General features: G+C 40.5%; 1 protein-coding gene across 1 annotated transcript in view; it reads right to left on the bottom strand.

Moving 5' to 3' along the window:
- Window positions 1-19,019, bottom strand: part of fibcd1b (fibrinogen C domain containing 1b) — a gene marked incomplete at both ends in the record, with an annotated part of 171,726 nt that overhangs the window by 77,954 nt on the left and 74,753 nt on the right. The window contains 2 exons of the mRNA XM_079815763.1: window positions 4,442-4,578; window positions 6,880-7,039. Of these exons, the coding sequence (XP_079671889.1) occupies window positions 4,442-4,578; window positions 6,880-7,039 (297 nt within the window). The remainder of the gene's footprint in view (window positions 1-4,441; window positions 4,579-6,879; window positions 7,040-19,019) is intronic.

Raw genomic sequence — 19,019 nt, 5'->3', positions numbered from 1 at the left:
AGCGGTCAGGCCAGTTGTTCCCTGCGCCTTCGTGCTTCAGGGCACTGCGCTTGCTGCTTGTGGTACACCAGAGGCCAGTCTCGAGAGACTGGTATCTCTAATATTTCCGACGATATCAATATCATGTCTGGGGGGGACCATTCTGCTAACCCCGCCACCTCGTGTGTTTCGGGGCGCAGTGGTCCCTAACAAGCTTATCTCAGGTTCCACCCGGAAACGTAGTGGCCCTGGGGTGTGCGCCCCCTCCGAGGAGGGTCCTAGAGCAGTCAGGCCAGTTGTTCCCTGCGCCTTCGTGCTTCAGGGCACTGCGCTTGCTGTTCGCAGTATGTCAGAGGTCAGTCTTGAGGGACTGGCACCATGGCAGAATCTGTTAGGTTTCATGGCAGTTGCGTCCAACGGGGATACCTTTTTGGCCTGCTGAGCATGAGACCATGACAGTGGTGGCTCATAACCAAGGGGTTTCCCTGAGGGGATACCTGCACAGCATGATTGAAGTCACGCGGCGATGCCTTCGTGCTCTAGTTATGTGGAAAGATCCTTGGTTAACGTCCTAAAGGCCGGTATTGGAGACTCATGTTCGTCGCGTTACGCTAACGACAGAGTCTTCCTTTGCGGGCTGGGGGAGCGATCATGAGTGATCCTGCTGAGGCACTGGCTGAGGCCCGGGTAAATATAGACTCCACACCGAGGTGGCGGAGCTCTTGTGGTTATCCAGCTCCTCCGGGACTGGACACCATGATACGGGAATGGCCGAGGCCACCCTGTACACCTTTACCCGATTGCTCTGCTTCTGGGAGTTCTGGAGAGAATTCGCCGAGACGTGGCTCGTCTGCTGTTAATAGCTCCGTACTGGCGGGCCCGAGTAGGGCCCAGACCTAGTTTCTCTTCTGGATGGCTCTCCGCTGGAGATTCCGTTCAGTAGGGAATTTAACTCTTAAGTGAGAGGTTTGATCATCACCCCTGCCAGGAGGGTGAAACTGGGCCTGGCCTCCGAGGGGGCCCAGCCCATAAGTTCAGGTCTCTCAGCCGAGGCTGCCGAGACCATATATCACTCCAGAGCTCCGTCCACTAGGAAACTGTATTCTAGCCACATTGAAGGTGTATGTGGCAGCCTTAGCTGCTTTCCACGCTCCTTTTGGGTGAGGTTTCTTTGAGGAGACACCCGCTAGTTACTTGTTTCCTTCGTGGCTTTTTGAGGCATAGATCTGCAGTCAAGGGTTTGCGCCCGGCATAGGGAAAGTTCTCTTCATCCTAGGCCAGGCTATGTTGCTGGGGAAAAAATTCTACTAGCATTGTAATACCTATAGTACTGCTGGCCTTTGTCCTCCTCGGCGTCAGACCAAGGGAAACTAATCTGCTTTGACCACTCCTGGGGTGCAGGTGCTATCGTAGTAGTGTGCACTTTTGATTTCACACATACGGTCACATGCTCTTATGGCGGCGTTGGTATTGCGTTCTCTAAGCGTTTTGACGCAGCGCGAGTTCCCTTGAAAGGGAACGTCTCAGGTTACGTATGTAACCATGGTTCCCTGAGAGGGAACGAGACGCTGCGTCACCCTGCCATATTCCCTGTGTGCCCGTGAGCGACTTCTTTCAGGCTTTTTCAGAAGCTAGTTCTGTCTGTGTTCACGGGTGCTTTATAGTTTCCGGTCTATGACGTCACCCGTCTATGACGTTCCGTCTGTCCATTGGACTGATTCCACAAGTGCTTCAAGACGCAATCACGCAGAAGCGTTCTCTAAGCGTTTTGACGCAGCGTCTCGTTCCCTCTCAGGGAACCATGGTTACATACGTAACCTGAGACGATTTCTTCTTATTATTATTATTCCGCCGAAAGTCTATGGCAGCCCATAGAACCGCTTGCGGGAAAATTGTGAAATTTGGCACACAGATAGAGGACAGGCCCAGCATTAACCACACCAATTTTGGAATCTCTAAAACAATCCCTCTAGCGCCACCACATGTCCAAAGTTTGATATAAGTTTGATATTTTTGCTAATAACTTTTGAACCGTAAGGGCTAGAAACAAAACCTTGGCTCAAGCCAATTCGAATTCACCCTATGACGTCATTTTCCATCATAATAATTTTCCCGCCATTTTTAATTAACCAAAAAACCTACTTTTGAGAACTCCTCCTAGGCCGTTGCTCCCATTTTCACGAAAATTGAACCAGATCATCTTCAGATTATGCTGACCAAACCGTATTAGACTCAAGATGATTAGTCAAACTGTTATTGAATAACGCTCGAACGAAATTGACAAAGTGCCCACAAAAATGAAAGTCAGGCTCTATCTCCGCAACGCTTTAGAATATTCTAACCAAACGTGGTGTGTGTTATGCCAACCATGACCTGAGGCTGCCTGCAGCGTTTCGGCGCAGTGCCACCTAGTGGTCCAGAGATACAAAAAATGAATATTTTTGATTATAACTTAAGAACGCTTTAGCCAAATATCACAAAACTGGTCTCTTTAGTGTCGGAGCATCACGCCGAGCCATACCATACCCAATTTTCCCATATCAACCATTTTGGGCGTCGGCCATTTTGAATTATGTCAGAAAGTGCTATGTTTTACAAACACATTGACGTATCATTACGAAACTCGGCGTGTGTCTTCATCACCAAGCCCTGAAAGTACTCAAAAAGTTTCAAGGCAGCGTCACCTTGTGGACAAAAGTTATAATGAATTTTCCAATAATGCTAATAACTTTTGATTAAATTTGACTATTGTCATAAAACTGGTTTTAATAGATTCCTTGGGTCATGCCAAAAACATAGATTACAATTTTACCATATTTGGCCAAACATTCTGTTCGCCATTTTGATTTCCTTCAGAAACCTACTTTTTCGAACTCCTCCTAGATTATTTACCTGATTTTCACCAAAATCGAATTGTAACATCTTCAGACCATGACAGCAAAAAGTTATTAATTTCGTGTCAACAGACAAAACCGTTTTCATATACTGCAGTGACAAAGTTGAGCCATGATGCCAAAATGACTCTTGAGGCTGTATCTCTGCAATGCTTTGACATACTGACACCAAACTTAGCCTTTGTCATTGTCATCTCACTCTGACCACACCACATCAATTTTATTACTTCGCCACCTATTGGTCAAAAGTGACAAACCATTAAATCATGTTATTAGTGACTGTATATATGAATTTTCAGCCATTTTTGCCTAAAATCATCTTAAAATGCCTATAATTGCTCGTTGTTGCAGTTGGTCTAACCCTCCCAGCCATGTTGGCATGTCTTGTCTTCTTCTTTGCGCTTGGCCCCGTTAATGGCTGCTCGCAGCTATATTTATTATTTTTATATATTTATTATATTTATTATGTTTTTAACTATGCTGTATAGCTGTGGTTTGCGATGTGTTTGTTGTCAAACTGAAAAATGAGTTTATTTTTAATGATTCAAAAATGGCATTATTTAATTTGAAAAAGTTAATAATTGTATTTTATTGACAAAATATTTTAGTTTGACTTGGATATTTTTTTGATTATATCAGAAAACATTTTAAGCTGTCATTATGGTCATGTTACAATGTGCCTCTCACATGTTACAATGTACGCCACTTATGGGGCATGTTGTCATATTTCCCTTCCATTCTCTCACGGTAAATTTAGACAAAAGTATACACTGTATAAATGAAACAAAACCACATAATTGTGCTAGACGTGTGAAATTAATGTGGGAAAAGCGTCAGATTGTACCCCGCTCTCCCCTACTTTACGAAAAGACCCGACGATTATCCGACATTAAAATGCAGTTGTCTCTGCAGTTGGTCCTCTTAGCAGCATGAAAAATAAAACTTTTATTCAAATTGTGAACAGACTATATACAGAAAGAGATGAAAGAGCGATCCCTACTGTATAATCATTAAAGCTGTCAATCACTTCAATTCAGAGCAATGGCTATAATGCTCAACGCTGTGACACAAATATGCACAGGACAGTTTGAAAGCAGCTGGTTATCAGCATGTACCAAATTGAGCCTAAATTACTATTGGACCTGCAGTCCACCCGTGCATATTGATTCCCCACCCACACTGCAAATGGCAATGTAAATATTATTCCACCCGTTACACCAAACATTAGCAGTTCACCAGTTGGGTACCCGCAGGAACCCACCCACGTGCAGGACTTTGCGCTTACCATCCAAAACATTTTCGATGTTTCAAAAAATCTTCAAATCAGTTAGTTTCATCAATCAGTCCATTCGACAATCGACACATCTCTCTTTTGTGGTGGCTGTTCTTCCCCATGTGTGTAAATTCACATATACAGTAAACAATAAGTTGTTTCCAGAACCACGCCACTTTTCTCCCTTTTTCCCCATTTCAAATGAAATACCACCAGCACTGAATTACCCTTCAGGCGGTGCATATTACAACAAACTCACAAAAAACAAACATGCAAATGTGTTAATGTGACTCACCGTCCAGCCACCTCCATCCGTGCTCATATCACAGTAGACCTGAAAGCCGGCAGGGTAATGAGTGGGAAAAACAGAGTAGATGCCATCCTCCCTCTGACCGCTAGCATATATATCACTACAGTCCCGTGGACGAGAGCCTTGAAAAAGACAGACAGAGAGAGAGAGAGGGTCAAACACAAAAACCACAAAGACTAAATTCCTGGATGGTTACAGGATAGCAAATAGCTAACTAGGCCAAGGCTAATTTAATGACCAAAGGATTACTATTAGATTACTACTATAGTTTAGCCAACATGATTTTGTGCCAGTCTTTCCAAGGCAGCTGGTGCTTCTCAATTTACTGGTCTCTGTTCCCAAAAGAGCGATCCTTTTCCCTGATTATAGAAAACACTCTCCCCTTCACTGGCACACACTTGCATATAAGTGTCTGCTCCATACTAGGTTCATTACAAGCCACACCTGTGGCTCCAGCAGACACATCAGAGCCTTAAAAGTAAAGTGGTAAAATGCTTTTAGACACATTAGGCCTCCCGAGAGCACAATTTAAGCACATACACTTTCCTTTGGTATCCAGCAACTCATCTAATGAGAATTCAGATTAGCGGGGCACACAAAGAAGACAATAGTTAGGTGCGCTTTTTTAACACACAGTTTGCTGTGAAATTGTCTGATATTCTTTGGATTGAGAATCAATGAGTCAAAAGTGGGAGGAGACCAAAGTGCTTGTGATTCTCAGCTGGTGATGTCAAAGTACATGATTTGAATCTAAATCTTTGCTCATGGGACCACAGAACTGTCACCTGAGCTTGAGCCAAAATGCCATGTGACTAACCACTGTGGAGCCACGGGAAATAGAAAGAGCAGTATGCCACTGTGCTATTCTGAATAGCTAATTCCTTTCACTACTGTAGTGACAAACGGTAAAAAGGTAATTTCATGCTTTTAAGGGCCTCCAAAAAAGAACTTGTCACAGGTAAAACATAATACCATAATATTCTAAGATTCTAGTCAGAATATGAGTCTGATACTGCTCCATTGGGCTGTAATTATGGGGCATTTCAACCAAACCAGGAAAGAAAATGCCTCTGCACTCAATTGGATAGACCTTCAACCAATCAGAGCAACGGAGTAAGTGACGTGTTGAGTGATGCATAGTTGTCAACAGTACTCAACTGTACGCAAGCTGGAAGAAGTAGTGTAAACGATCTTTGCCGGTGTTGTAAATATTGCACTTACCAAAAAAAAAAAGCACTTACCAACACAATCATCATTTTTGAGAGAAATAGTAAAGGTGAATGCATATACGAACAAGTTCAACCCAAGAGCTCTTTGGTGACGTGGATGATTAGGTTACTGTTGATCATCTGTCCATCATCGTAAAAAGCCTGCCCTGACAATTTGATTGGTCCGATCAGCTCTGGTTAGAGCATAGTTGCTCCACAACGGATCAAGTCCTTCCTGACCTCAAATGTTGTGGGCGGGGCTAAGTTCGGCTAGCATCCAGGCTAGTATTATTATGTTACTACCGTTATATTACTACCATAATATAATGAGATATTAGCAATACAAATGCAAACAAAATAATTTTTAATGGTTCTCAAAAGAGAATGATGTCAACCAGCCAAATCTCTAGTCCCTGGGGTGAAGAGAGGGATGAATGTTCTGCGAAAGTTCTGCGCCTGCGTAACAGTAAATAGCTTTCCGTGCCAGCTGGTGGTAGTAGTCTGTTTTCATTATTCAAAGCGGGAAACCGGAAGAGCTACAGGGATATAAAAAAACAGCACAGAATCTCGCTCACCACAGACGGTCACTTCTGTTTTAATCTCTCGTGCACTGTATCGCTAGCTGAACAGCCAATCAGAATGATCAGATGGCCCGACTGACCGACAAGCGCCGGTCGAATCGGCTGAAAAATAGACAACGAGGACCAACGTCAGCCGACGGTGCGGAAGACTGAGAAAACTTAGTTGGCCGACGCACAAAAACTGCCCGACGGCCAACCGTCGGCTTGGTGTGTTCCGGGCTTTAGAAGGATCATACACACACATATACACATGATATATACACACACATACTCATGATCCTTTAGAAGGATCATACACACACATATACACACACATACACATATACATACATATATATATATATATATTAGATATTAGATATATAGATTGTAAATCTTAATAAGGTCCAACCAAAAATATTTTGTCCTTCTGGTGGCGCTGTACACTCCAAAAGGGCAATGTCCAGCAAACAGGACATCCAAGATGGGTAGATGGTTCCAACCACAGTTTCAGGATAAGTTTTTATTGTTTTTTATCAAATAAAGGCAGCCTTGCTACCGGTAGTGTACATTGGAGCAAATAGACAATGGACATAAGGTAAAACCCCAAACATGTTAAAAAAAAGGAAATGTCCAGGCAAACTGGATCTCCTACCATTAGCACAGCCTTTAAGGCGAACTCCTCGGACTGGTGCCCTCTGTAGGTCAGCCTTCACCCTGGCCTTCAAACCTCCTGTTTCCTTCTGCATGGCATTCAGAGCATCGCTCACAGAGTTGACAACCTTCACCATGTTAATCTGGCTCTCGGACAGCAGCTGCAACACATGCACAAACAAAAAAACTATTAGGAACATGCAAGCAGAGAATCGGATCGATGCGGTTGATCAGCAGCTTATTATTATATAGGCCTACTTGTTTAGTATCTCAACATAAGTTCAGCTTATATCAGCTATTGTGGATAACATGCAGTGTCTTGAGATTCACTTTAATGCCTTGGACAGCAAAATGTTCAATTATAGCTCTGCAGCACAACAGAAAACAATTCTTGTGCCAAGTGTAGATCTGTGTGATGGCTTTAACTTATGGGAACACTATAGGTTTATTTCCTGGACATATAGAAAGCTTTGAACCATTGAAGCAAACTGCTCATTGTCCAGTGAAAATGAAAAACCCTTGTAGCCTATGAGAAGGCAAAATCTCTCTGGGAGACAGGTTCCATAAGGCTAACTGTCATTTCAGTTCAAATACTTGACATGCAATAGAGCTGTAATGGTCTTTGTGCAAGATTTACAGTGTGATTTTATGCTTGAGACAGTAAGTTGAACCTGCTATAGCTTGTCTACAAAAAAGTAAGACCATTGCGTGCCTTTTCCCTATAAACTTATGATCTGACCCACTTTAGATGGAAAACCATCAGTGTTCCTGTGAGCATGAGTGTGTAGCTGTGTCATTGTTTGTGAGGCACGTTCAACATAATTCATGAGTGTTCTGTTCTCGCCTGCAGCTCAACAATGCGTCCTATACAATGATCTTTAAAGGACACCTACACATTTGAGCAGAACGCACACTGTCTATATGTGCTATAACTGATGAGCTATGAATATAAACTATGAAATTTTACTAAATCTCACAAGTTTTATCCTCTCTGTACATGGATTTTAGGCAGAGTTTTGAAGGAATTAGAACAGTATCAGTAAAAAGTATGGACTCAACATGGTCTTTGAATCATCAGAAGTATTTTGTAAGGTAAGTTTAAATTATAGCATATGTAGAGAGATAAAGAAAGACAATTATGTGGAATAAAAAGAGACAGAATCATGTAGTTATTTTTCCTCAAAACGAAAATTAAAATTAACGTATTAATATTTACAAAAAATAAATACCATGGTGATTAAAAAAAATCCTGGAAACTATGAACAACAATAAGCTAGTGGCCAAAAGTTTGTGTGGTCGAAAAGGGTTGTACCTCTCTTAATCAGGGGCGCGGGAAGTGGGGGTGCTGCAGCACCCCCTGGTTTCAAAGGATTGCAATGCACATTTTTGTACATTTACATTTATTCATTTTTAGGATTTAATCATTTATTTGTAATAAACATTTTAAGTGGCCCATTAAAATTTATTATTTATATGTTGAATTATGTTTTTAAAACATAGCCTACATGAGGTCATATTGTGACCGTTGCGGTGTGTGCGTATAGAAAGAGCGGTAATATTTCCTCCAGTGGAGAGCACCTTTCTGGAGATTCCGTTGATTTCTGAAGCTCATTCCGCTCAGCACCGCGCGCTCAACCCAGAACTCCCTTTGTGACATTCTTGATCAAATATAGGCCTATCTGAAATAGGGCTGCCCCAGACTAAGGTTTTTTTTTTCTTTTCTTTTTTTATAGTAGTTGTTCATTTAAGCCGTTGTACACGCAGCGCGCCGCCTCCATGTCATTGTCTGTTATAGGCTATTTGCTTATTATTTATTAAATCCGGGCAATTTGGTTGATCAAATATTTATTAAAATTAAGATACAATGTATACAAAACGAAATTCAATGTAAGGCTTTCAACAAAACAAAACTTATTGCAGTATTATTTAACTTATTGAAGACCCCCGTCTTCTGATAAAGGCTATTATGCATCTTATGTGTCCTGTTCACTTTTCAACGTAGCCTACATTTAATAAAAAAATAACATTATAATATTTAAACTGAAACTAAATACGTGTTTTAATGGCTACAAGCAGTGTTGGGTGTAACTAAGTAATTAGTTACTGTAATTTTCCCTTGAAAAAGTAAAGAAAAGGGATTACTCTTATTTTTTCTGTAATTTAATTACAGTTAGGCTACTTCTGAAGTAATTGAACTAAATACTAAATACAATTATATATATAATACAATAATGGAACTAACATCAACATTTAAAGTCTAACTTTAAAATGCATGTTTTTATGTATCCTTCTAACATTTGTAATAGGCCTACTTTGGTCAGAATAATTGATGTAGTTTTATATTATTTATTTTAATGAATTAAAAGAACCGTTTCAAGTCTATCCTTGAATCGCTTAACTAGTCGAGGTTGATATAGATTTGGGAAGTAGCCTAATTAGTAATAAGTAATTAAATACATTTTGGAGAGAGTAATTTGTAGCTAGAGTAGGCTAATCAAATTACACTATTGAAGATGTAATTAGTAACTAGTAATTCATAACTTTTTTAGAGTAACTTAAACAACACTGGCAATTTGTAACCCCCCCCCCCCCCCCCCCAATCAAAAATCACAGCACCCCCAACCTAAAACATCTTCCCGCGCCCCTGCTCTTAATGAGTCATGGGTGTGTTTTGGGCGTAACATGCAGTAAAAAAAAGAGTCTCATCTCCCATTCCCTTTAAAAGCCTGTTGCGCTTGCACCATGGCGGATTCAATATTCACATGGCAGAATTTGCAAGCAGAAAGACTGAACGCTTCTACAGAGAGGTATCCTTTTATTTTTAATATTTAAAAATGTTTGTGTGCTGCTGCTTGTGTAATAAGCAGAGTGTATGCACGTTGTGCACCCGCCTATATGCGCTATATGTTGTCAGTTGCCTCAAAATAGCAATGCGCCAACAATGCGCTTGAACACACTTCCTTTTCAGACAAGCACGCCCATGGGTGAACAGATGGGTGCGAGTGCATTTGCTATTTAAACAATGTGGTGCTGGACGTGAAAATGACAACTGCGTCAGGCTGAAACTAGCAAAAAACACTTGCGTTGTGCCTGACGTTGCATTGTGCCGGGTGTATGATAGGGCAGTTAATATATTTAGAAATTTAATTTATACCTGTGATTACAAATCTTAACTTTTAGCACCATTACTCCAGTCTTCAGTGTCACATGATCCTTCAGAAATCATTATAATATGCTGATTTGGTGCTCAATAAACATTTCTTATTATTAACATTGTTAAAAACAGTTCTGCTGCTTATATTTTTGTGGAAACTGATTTTTTTAGGGAATAGAAAGATCAAAAGAACAGCATTTATTTGAAATACTAATATTTTGTAACATTATAAATGTCTTTACTGTCACTTTCAATCAATTTTATGTTTCCTTTCAGAACAGTAGTAATTTCTTTTAAAAAAAAGTACTGATCACAAACTTTGAATAGTAATGTACTGCATGCAAATTACAATGCTGATGCTCACAAAAATGATGATGAACACGTGGAAGAAAATATTCCAAAACATTTTGATTTAAGTATTAAGGTGATTTAACCCCTTTAATGGATTCAAAAGTTAACCAAACACACGCTTCTGTCTTGTGCCTTTTGAATGCAATGAGTCCAATTCCTCTTATGGGACAGGGAAACAGGCAGGACCATTACTAATACACTGTACCACACCAAATGATGTTCTCTGGGACCCTTGACTATTAGCGCACTGAACCCTATGGATCATGGTTGGTTTGACACCTACAACACTCGCACATGATGCAAACACACACATGCTTGTGCACTGACAGTGTAATGCCCATAGGAAGCAACCTACAGCTTCAGGGCTTTTCTGGGGTTATATCAGCAAGTTGTAATACTGAGATCATTGACAGTGCGGAATTACCTCCTTTACTTTCAGAGTGTAAACGGAATAGTCACTGAAGCTAAAATGCCACTAGACCTGAAACAGATTCACACAGAGCTCAACACTTTCATCCCTCGCCAGTATTTATCACTTTTATAGGTGATGCTATTTACTCTTGGAGCTTTAAGGGGGAGGGGAGGTCTATACTGTTAGTGTGTGCATATCCTGCAGCTTTATGGAGCATATGTGTTAAAATGCTATCATGTGTAACCTGAAATCCTACCTCAGAGCTGGTTTCACCACAAATTAACAATTAAACTGGCATTACAATTTAATACAGAACTGGGTTTAATCTGTGACAGGGGAACTGTCTATGTTTAATTTTTCATGTGAAGGGAGATAATTACAGGTATAAGTGCCCTTTATTAATAAGGTTTGATAAATTTGGGGATGACACATTTTTACACTGTTTCTACGGTAACTGCACACCCACCGCTGCCTCTTTTTCATCACTCTTTAGTTGCACTCAGTCTGTGCTGAGTGTTGCTTTCTGTGCTCTTTTTCAGATTTCACAAATGCAACTATTTATTGAAACTGTATCAAAGCTCAACCAAAATGTATATATATATATATATATTAGTGGTGGGCCGTTATCGGCGTTAACGTGCTGCGTTAACGTGAGACTCTCATCGGACGATAAAAAAAATATTGCTGTTAATCTATTCACAAAGTTGGGTTGGGAGCTGGGTCTATACTCAAGCTATGATGACTTTCACCTTGATATTTTAGCGCGGATGTATACCTAGCCGAATTGCACTGTAGCTGCGAAAGAACGAGTCTTCGAACCTGTGTGTATGCCTACTAGTGTTATCGATAAAATATCGATATTTCGATATGTATCGATACTGAAATATCTGAAACGATACGATACTCATTTTCTATAGTATCGATATCAGCTGCGCTCTCCTCTCCAATCGACAGCGAGTTGACACACACTTGCATCCTCTCAATCAGTCCGTTTAATCCTCTGAAAATTGCGAACGGTTGTTCTGCTGGATTTTTCCTCATGACAGCGTGTTAGTATTGGTGTGACCGGTCTGAATTTCGCGCGGGGTTACACATAACGTTAATTCTACTAATTCCCGCAGATTTCGCGCTCGCATCTGAAGTGCACACACACATACCGTAATAAAGCTAACTCTGACATACAAGTGCAAAAATTAGCTCCTTTTTCCAGCTTATTAATGGTCAAATACACTCAAAAGTGTCTCAATGCCCATCTTGGTGAGTTTTAACGTAAACACAGTCATAACCAACTCACAGGAACAGTGTTTGGGATCCATGCGTGCATCAGGTCTTAAAGGGACAGAATTTATTTATTATTCAAACTACAAAAAGACAAACGATCACTTACGAGCACACATATTCTGAATGCCATCGGCAGAATTCAAATGAGCCATTTTAATCTAGATTAATTCCAAGATTACAGTGAGATTAATCTAGATTAAAAAAAATTATCTATGCCCACCACTATTATATACTATATATATATATATATATATATATATATATATATATATATATATATATATATATATATATATATATACTATATATACAGTGGGGAGAACAAGTATTTGATACACTGCAGATTTTGCAGGTTTTCCTACTTAAAAAGCATGTAGAGGTCTGTAATTTTATCATATTTTTATCAACATTGTATGATTTTTAAATAATTAATTAGCATTTTACCTCTCACATTCACTACCATTCACACTCATACCCACAAACACAAGTCACCAATGCTGTCTAAAAGTCATCAGAAAGCAAAGGATTATTTTCTATTCAGGGGGGATTTTGCTAACGCCTTTCTCTGTCGCACAGGTGTTTGGTAGTGATAAACAACTCTCTTTCACTCCTGCCCCGCTGTGTGTGTGTGTGTGTGTGTGTGTGTGTGTGTGTGTGTGTGTGTGTGTGTGTGTGTGTGTGTGTGTGTGTGTGTGTGTGTGCGTGTGTGTGCGTGTGTGTGTATGTTAGACAGATTTGGTGTGTAGGAGCTTGTCAGTAACTTGTGGTTAGAGAGAGATGGTATTAATCCTAAACCTTAAATCTTCGTAATTCAGATTAAAGTCAGGCTTTAACTCTGTTGTAATTCACTTAACACAAGAAAACAGGCAGCATCGGCTGTTCCCCAGCCCTGAAACTGAAGTCTATAGAATACAGCAGTTGCCATCTAGTATCAATGTCCTCATATCAGCTTTCTCTGTCCTCAACTGGCAAAATAACACAATGTATGCGAATATAACACTACCATAATGCAGTCGGAGTACAATATTTTACAGGAAGCCAGAGTGAAAGTCAACACACTTTTAAAAAGCTCTGGAGTAGCAGGAAATCCTCCCTATTAAAGGATAACTTCAGTGATTTAGCATTAGGCTTTGTATCAGTAGAAACCCGGTAGTATATTCAAATTATGGCACTTTCCCCCCTCATATCCCCCTGAGATGAGAGAATTATGCATTTTATTTCTGGAAAAATTCCTCCGATGATGCAAATATCGTCCTTTTGCGTCATCGGATGATTTTTTTGGCCAGTGGCAAAGACCACAGCCACTAGATGGAGCTGTTCCGCATGTTATCAACCCACCCACAGGGGAGAGATCTCACGCACAGAATGTAAGACACAGATGGCCGCACGGACAATCATAATATCGGAATCCGGTGCAGTGTAAAGTGAGTGTTTCAACTTTTCAGTTAATTCCTTTGATAGTTTAGCTTCCATATGTGATCTGAAAACGTGCCAGACTGGCGCTTAACGTTACCTCAGCTCTGCTCAGCTCTTCGTGAGGATTGAAATCTGACACTGCTGCATCTGTGCCGTGACTTTCGTTCGGCTCACTCACACTTTATTGAAAAGACACGTTCAGTTTTTATTTGTAGTGTTTATTCTCTAACTGGGACGAAATGATTGTATTACTATGAAGATCAAAACGATGGTGTACGGAGTGGCCTCGTAGGGCAGCGAAGCAAGTGCATTCTGGGAGTTGTTGTCTTTCATCCATATGAGACAAAAATACATTTTCTGTCTTTTCTCAGTCTAGAAGGCACCAAATTCAAAAATAATTTCACATTTCTACTGCATAAATGACCCAGTTTAAATACAAAGCTTAATGCTAAATCACTGAAGTTACCCTTTAAGAACCTTGCAGGACAAGGAAATTACAATATACGGAAAATAAATAAATCAGTGGCATTCTGACACATGGTGGTCCTTGAAGTTAAATAAAGGTGTCTTTTCATAGCTGAGTAAATACTGCTATGAGTAAATGTGTATATTTATATACAGAAGCTATGCAAATTAAAAGTGTCATTTAAAGGTAAATTGGTTGAGTAAATACTGTTTAATATTAGTAATATTGTTACATCTAGTACGGAGCCCAAATGATAGCTTTAAAGCATAATTTACGTGAGTTGTGATGAAACAGTGTTATTCAACAATATTAATATGTGCAAAGTTCAAGGGTCCATAAAAACATTGGTGTGGTAAAAACTATTAACAATTTGGATTTCGTAAGTCCATTTACACTAGTATAAATCCTGCATGTTAACTTTAACACACGTGTGGTTAAGAAAAAGCACAGTGAAATAGGCTGCTTGGGCAACAGATGGCTCTATTGGACCCATTCAATGGGAAATTCAAGGATTCATAAAAAAATATATAGGTACAGTAAAAACTGTTCAAAATTTTGGATATTCGTTAGTCTATTCATTCAATGATTCATAAAAAAATGTTAGTTCAAAATTAGGGTTTTATTAGTCCATTGAAGCTTGCATGTTAGCGTTAATACACCTTTATAGAAACGGCACCGTGAAATGGGCTAAATGCGCAACAGAATGATAATGTATTGCTCCTTAGAAACTTCAAATGTTCATAAAAATATATTGGATATCAAAATTTGAATTTCCTTAGATCATTAGACCCTGCATTAAGTGCCACATTTATTAAAGAGGAGCTTCACACATAAACAAGTAGCAAATATATATATATATACACTCACCTAAAGGCAGGGTTGCCAACTCTCACGCATTTGGCGTGATACTCACGCTTTCAGGCTCAGTCTCACGCTCTCACGCTGCCCAACTTAATCTCACGCCAAATTGCCAAACCTGCTTTTGATATTAAACAAAGTCTAAGCTTTTAAATTCTTTTAAGTTTTAATGCGAAATTCAAACAATAAATAACGTTTTGGCGCTAATACATAACAGTTAAAGCCAGAGTGTTGAAAAACGGAGTTGCAACGCTCTCTCATCTCCCAGCGATGCGCGCTGTCACGTGCTTCACGGAGCTCTCAATATTTCTAGCACTGTGTCAATACATTTGAATGGCTTGATACACAACAGCTCCACTTTACAGGTGTTTGCAGCAAGTTTTGGTAAACAGTACAGCATCGTGTGCATTGATTATTACGTCAACCATACAGGATCGTTTTAGAGTGATCATGGAGATGCAACATTGTTCACATAATGTTAATGTTTTTTATTGTATTTAACCCTCAGGTATTCCTTAGCCTACTAATTGGTCACACTCATACACATTGATGGTCAAATGTGACCATACACCTTAACTATTTTTCAATTGAATAAATGTTCTATATTTCAGTTCAATAATAGGCTATTTATTGAATATTTTGAGATATTTTGGAGATATATATCTATATACTATTTGTGAAATAATTATGGTCCATTAATGACCACTTAAAATGTTTTTCTTCTAATATTTTTATTATTTATATTAGAATTAGTGTAGTAATTAAGGTTAAATGAGAGAATTCTTATTCAAAGAGGCAAATTAGAGTCATTTTGTGGCTCGAAAAAAAATACTTTCAGTAATGCCATTACCCACTGGTGCCTTTATGGCTCTTTAATCAATATACATGTATCTAATCTAGTTGCTCAAAAAAAAAGCAGTTTTGCATTTGAATAAATACTTAGATATGATCAAACACTAGATTTCTTTAAATGTGAAATTTAAAAATGTTAATAACGTACATATCCTTATTTCCTTATATGTACAGCAGGCTATGAATTGATACTGAAATCGAAATCGATATACCGTTGTATACCGTTAGCCCCCCCAAAAAAAGAAAATCTCACTCCAACCTGATCTTAAAAGTTGGCAACCCTGTAAAGGATTATTAGGAACACCTGTTCAATTTCTCATTAATGCAATTATCTAATCAACCAATCACATGCAGTTGCTTCAATGCATTTAGGGGTGTGGTCCTGGTCAAGACAATCTCCTGAACTCCAAACTGAATGTCAGAATGTCATCTCCACTACAAATAGGAAAAAGAGGCTACAATTTGCATGAGCTCACCAAAATTGGACAGTTGAAGACAAGAAAAATGTTGCCTGGTCTGATGAGTCTCGATTTTTGTTGAGACATTCAGATGGTAGAGTCAGAATTTGGAGTAAACAGAATGAGAACATGGATCCATCATGTCTTGTTACCACTGTGCAGGCTGGTGGTGGTGGTGTAATGGTGTGGGGGATGTTTTCTTGGCACACTTTAGGCCCCTTAGTGCCAATTGGGCATCGTTTAAATGCCACGGCCTACCTGAGCATTGTTTCTGACCATGTCCATCCCTTTATGACCACCATGTACCCATCCTCTGATGGCTACTTCCAGCAGGATAATGCACCATGTCACAAAGCTCGAATAATTTCAAATTGGTTTCTTGAACATGACAATGAGTTCACTGGCCCCCACAAAATGGCCCCCACAGTCACCAGATCTCAACCCTTTAGGTGAGTGTATATATATATATATATATAGGCCCGTTTGTGTGCAAGCATATGACAATTTCCGATGTGCCGATTTCGCTGTGTTGTGGCGATTTCATTGTTGTCACAAATTCACGGTGTATCTGCATGCTGTTCCTCTATCCTTGTATCCTGTATCCTGTTTCCCAGTATGTGTATTCGTGTCATGGTTTCTCTGCCGTTGTCTATGGATTTACTTTGTTTATGTCTTCAATAAATGTCCTTGCTGCAATTGGATCTCACTCAGCGTCATCCCTGCTCAGATGTTACAGATCGACCGACCACAATGGATCTAGCCGTACGTCTTGCCTGCTTTCGTCAGGGAACTTGATCACTCGAAGACCACATCCAGGACTTCTTAGGTATTGCCAATTTCACTGACCTCCCAGACTTTGCACTCATTGATTTCTTTTGCTATGGACTTAACAACCCGCTACAATCAAAACTCATCCGTGATGGTCCTCGAGGATCACTGAGCAAGTTCCTGGACTGTGCTCTCCAGCTCACCGGGTCCTCCTTCACTGTTGGGGCGGTTGAGGAGAATACCTCTCCAAAAGGATTTTTGTATGGAAGCACCATGCATCAAACTCCGACAACCACAGAGCTTGGCCCAGCCACTGACCAGCGTCCGGAGATGACTCCAGCCACTGACCAGCGTCCAGAGATGGCTCCGGCCCCTGACCAGCATCCAGAGATTTCTTTGGCCACTGACCAGCGTCCAGAGATGGCTCCAGCCCCTGACCAGCATCCAGAGAGGGCTCCAGCCACTAACCAGCGTCCAGAGACCACTCCTGCCCCTGACCAGCGTCCAGAGAGGGCTCCGTCTCTTTCCGTCCTGAGTCCAGAGAGGACTCCGTCTCCTGTCACGAGTGCAGAGAAGACTCCATCTCCTGTCCCCAGTCCAGAGTGGACTCCGCCTCCCATCTCCAGTCCAGAGTGGACTCTGCCTCCCATCTCCAGTCCAGAGTGGACCCCACCTCCCATCTCCAGACCAGAGTGGACTCCGCCTCCCGTCTCCAGTCCAGAGATGGTTCCAGGTCTTGACCCCATAGCTCCGCCCAAGAACGTTTTTTTGGGGGGCAGTTGGTACCCTGAGAAGGCCTTGAAGGCCGCGCTGGCATGGCTTCCTGAACTGCCTAATCCTCCATGGCTCCCTGAACTGTCTGAGCCATGGCTCCCTGAACTGTCACGGCTCCCTGAACTGCCTAAGCCACCATGGCTCCCTGAGCTGCCTAAGCCGTCATGGCTCCCTGAACTGCCTAAACCGCCATGGCTCCCTGAACTGCCTAAGCCTCCATGGCTCCCTGAACTGTCCGAGCCTCCGTGGTTCCCTGAGCTTCCGGCGCCTCCGTGGTCCTCTGAATGGCCTGCGCCTCCATGGCCTCCGGAACTCCAAGGTCCGCTCACGCTCCATGGCCCAGGTCCGCCCACACTCCCAGGCCCATCAAGGTCATGCTCATGCCAGGGTCCTTCTCCCGTTCCCCTGCATGGGTCTGGCCCACCATCCCTCCCCCTGTTCTGCCTCCGTTCCACCACCCTCCTGAACTTTTTTTCTATTCTTTTTTCTTTCCTTGTTGGATTGTGGAGTGTCTGGAAGCCACTCCTTAAGGAGGGGGCTATGTCACCAATTCCCGGTGTATCTGTATGCTGTTCATCTATCCTTGTATCCTGTATCCTGTTTCCCAGTATGTGTGTTCGTGTGGTGGTTTCTTTGCCATTGTCTATGGATTTACTTTGTTTATGTCTTCAAAAAATGTCCTTGCTGCAATTGGATCTCACTCAGCGTCATCCCTGCTCAGATGTTACAACTGTGTTGTGGTTTGTTTCTCTTGTGTTAAATCTTTTGCTTCTGTGTAAATTATTAAATTAAATGCAGCATCAGAGCAGCCTTTAACTTTGCATCATCATAATTTAATATCTATTTAATTATTTTTTTAATTATTATTTTAATTAAATTTACGTTTGCTTTCTTAAAATTATAGTTTCATGTTTCTATTTTCATAATTGTATTGCATTAGACTGCCAATATACAGTTTTTTAAATGTTATATACACCATTCATCCTCATAAATCTTGTATGAGAGCATGTACTACCATTCAAAAGTTTAGGGTCAGCCAGTTTTTTTTTTAAAGAAATTAATACTATCAGAAGTGACAATAACTTTTACATTGTTACAAAAAATTCCATGTCAAATAAATGCTGTTCTTTTAAACTTTCTATTCAAAGAATCCTGAAAATGTTTCCACAAAATACTAAGCAAGTTTTAAGCATTAATAATGATAAGAAATGTTTCTTGAGCACCAAGGAAGACAGAAGACAAAACCATGACAAAAATATTAAAGCAACCTTACCGACCCCAAACATTTGAATGGTAAATCATTTTATTAAAAAATCATAAATAGTTAAAATTAATAAATGACAAACAAACC

Source organism: Gobio gobio, assembly GCF_949357685.1.
Source record: "Gobio gobio genome assembly, chromosome: 4".
Classification (NCBI taxonomy): Eukaryota; Metazoa; Chordata; class Actinopteri; order Cypriniformes; family Gobionidae; genus Gobio; species Gobio gobio.
The sequence above is the reverse complement of the archived record's forward strand: the minus strand, read 5'-3'. Positions and strand labels throughout refer to the sequence as shown.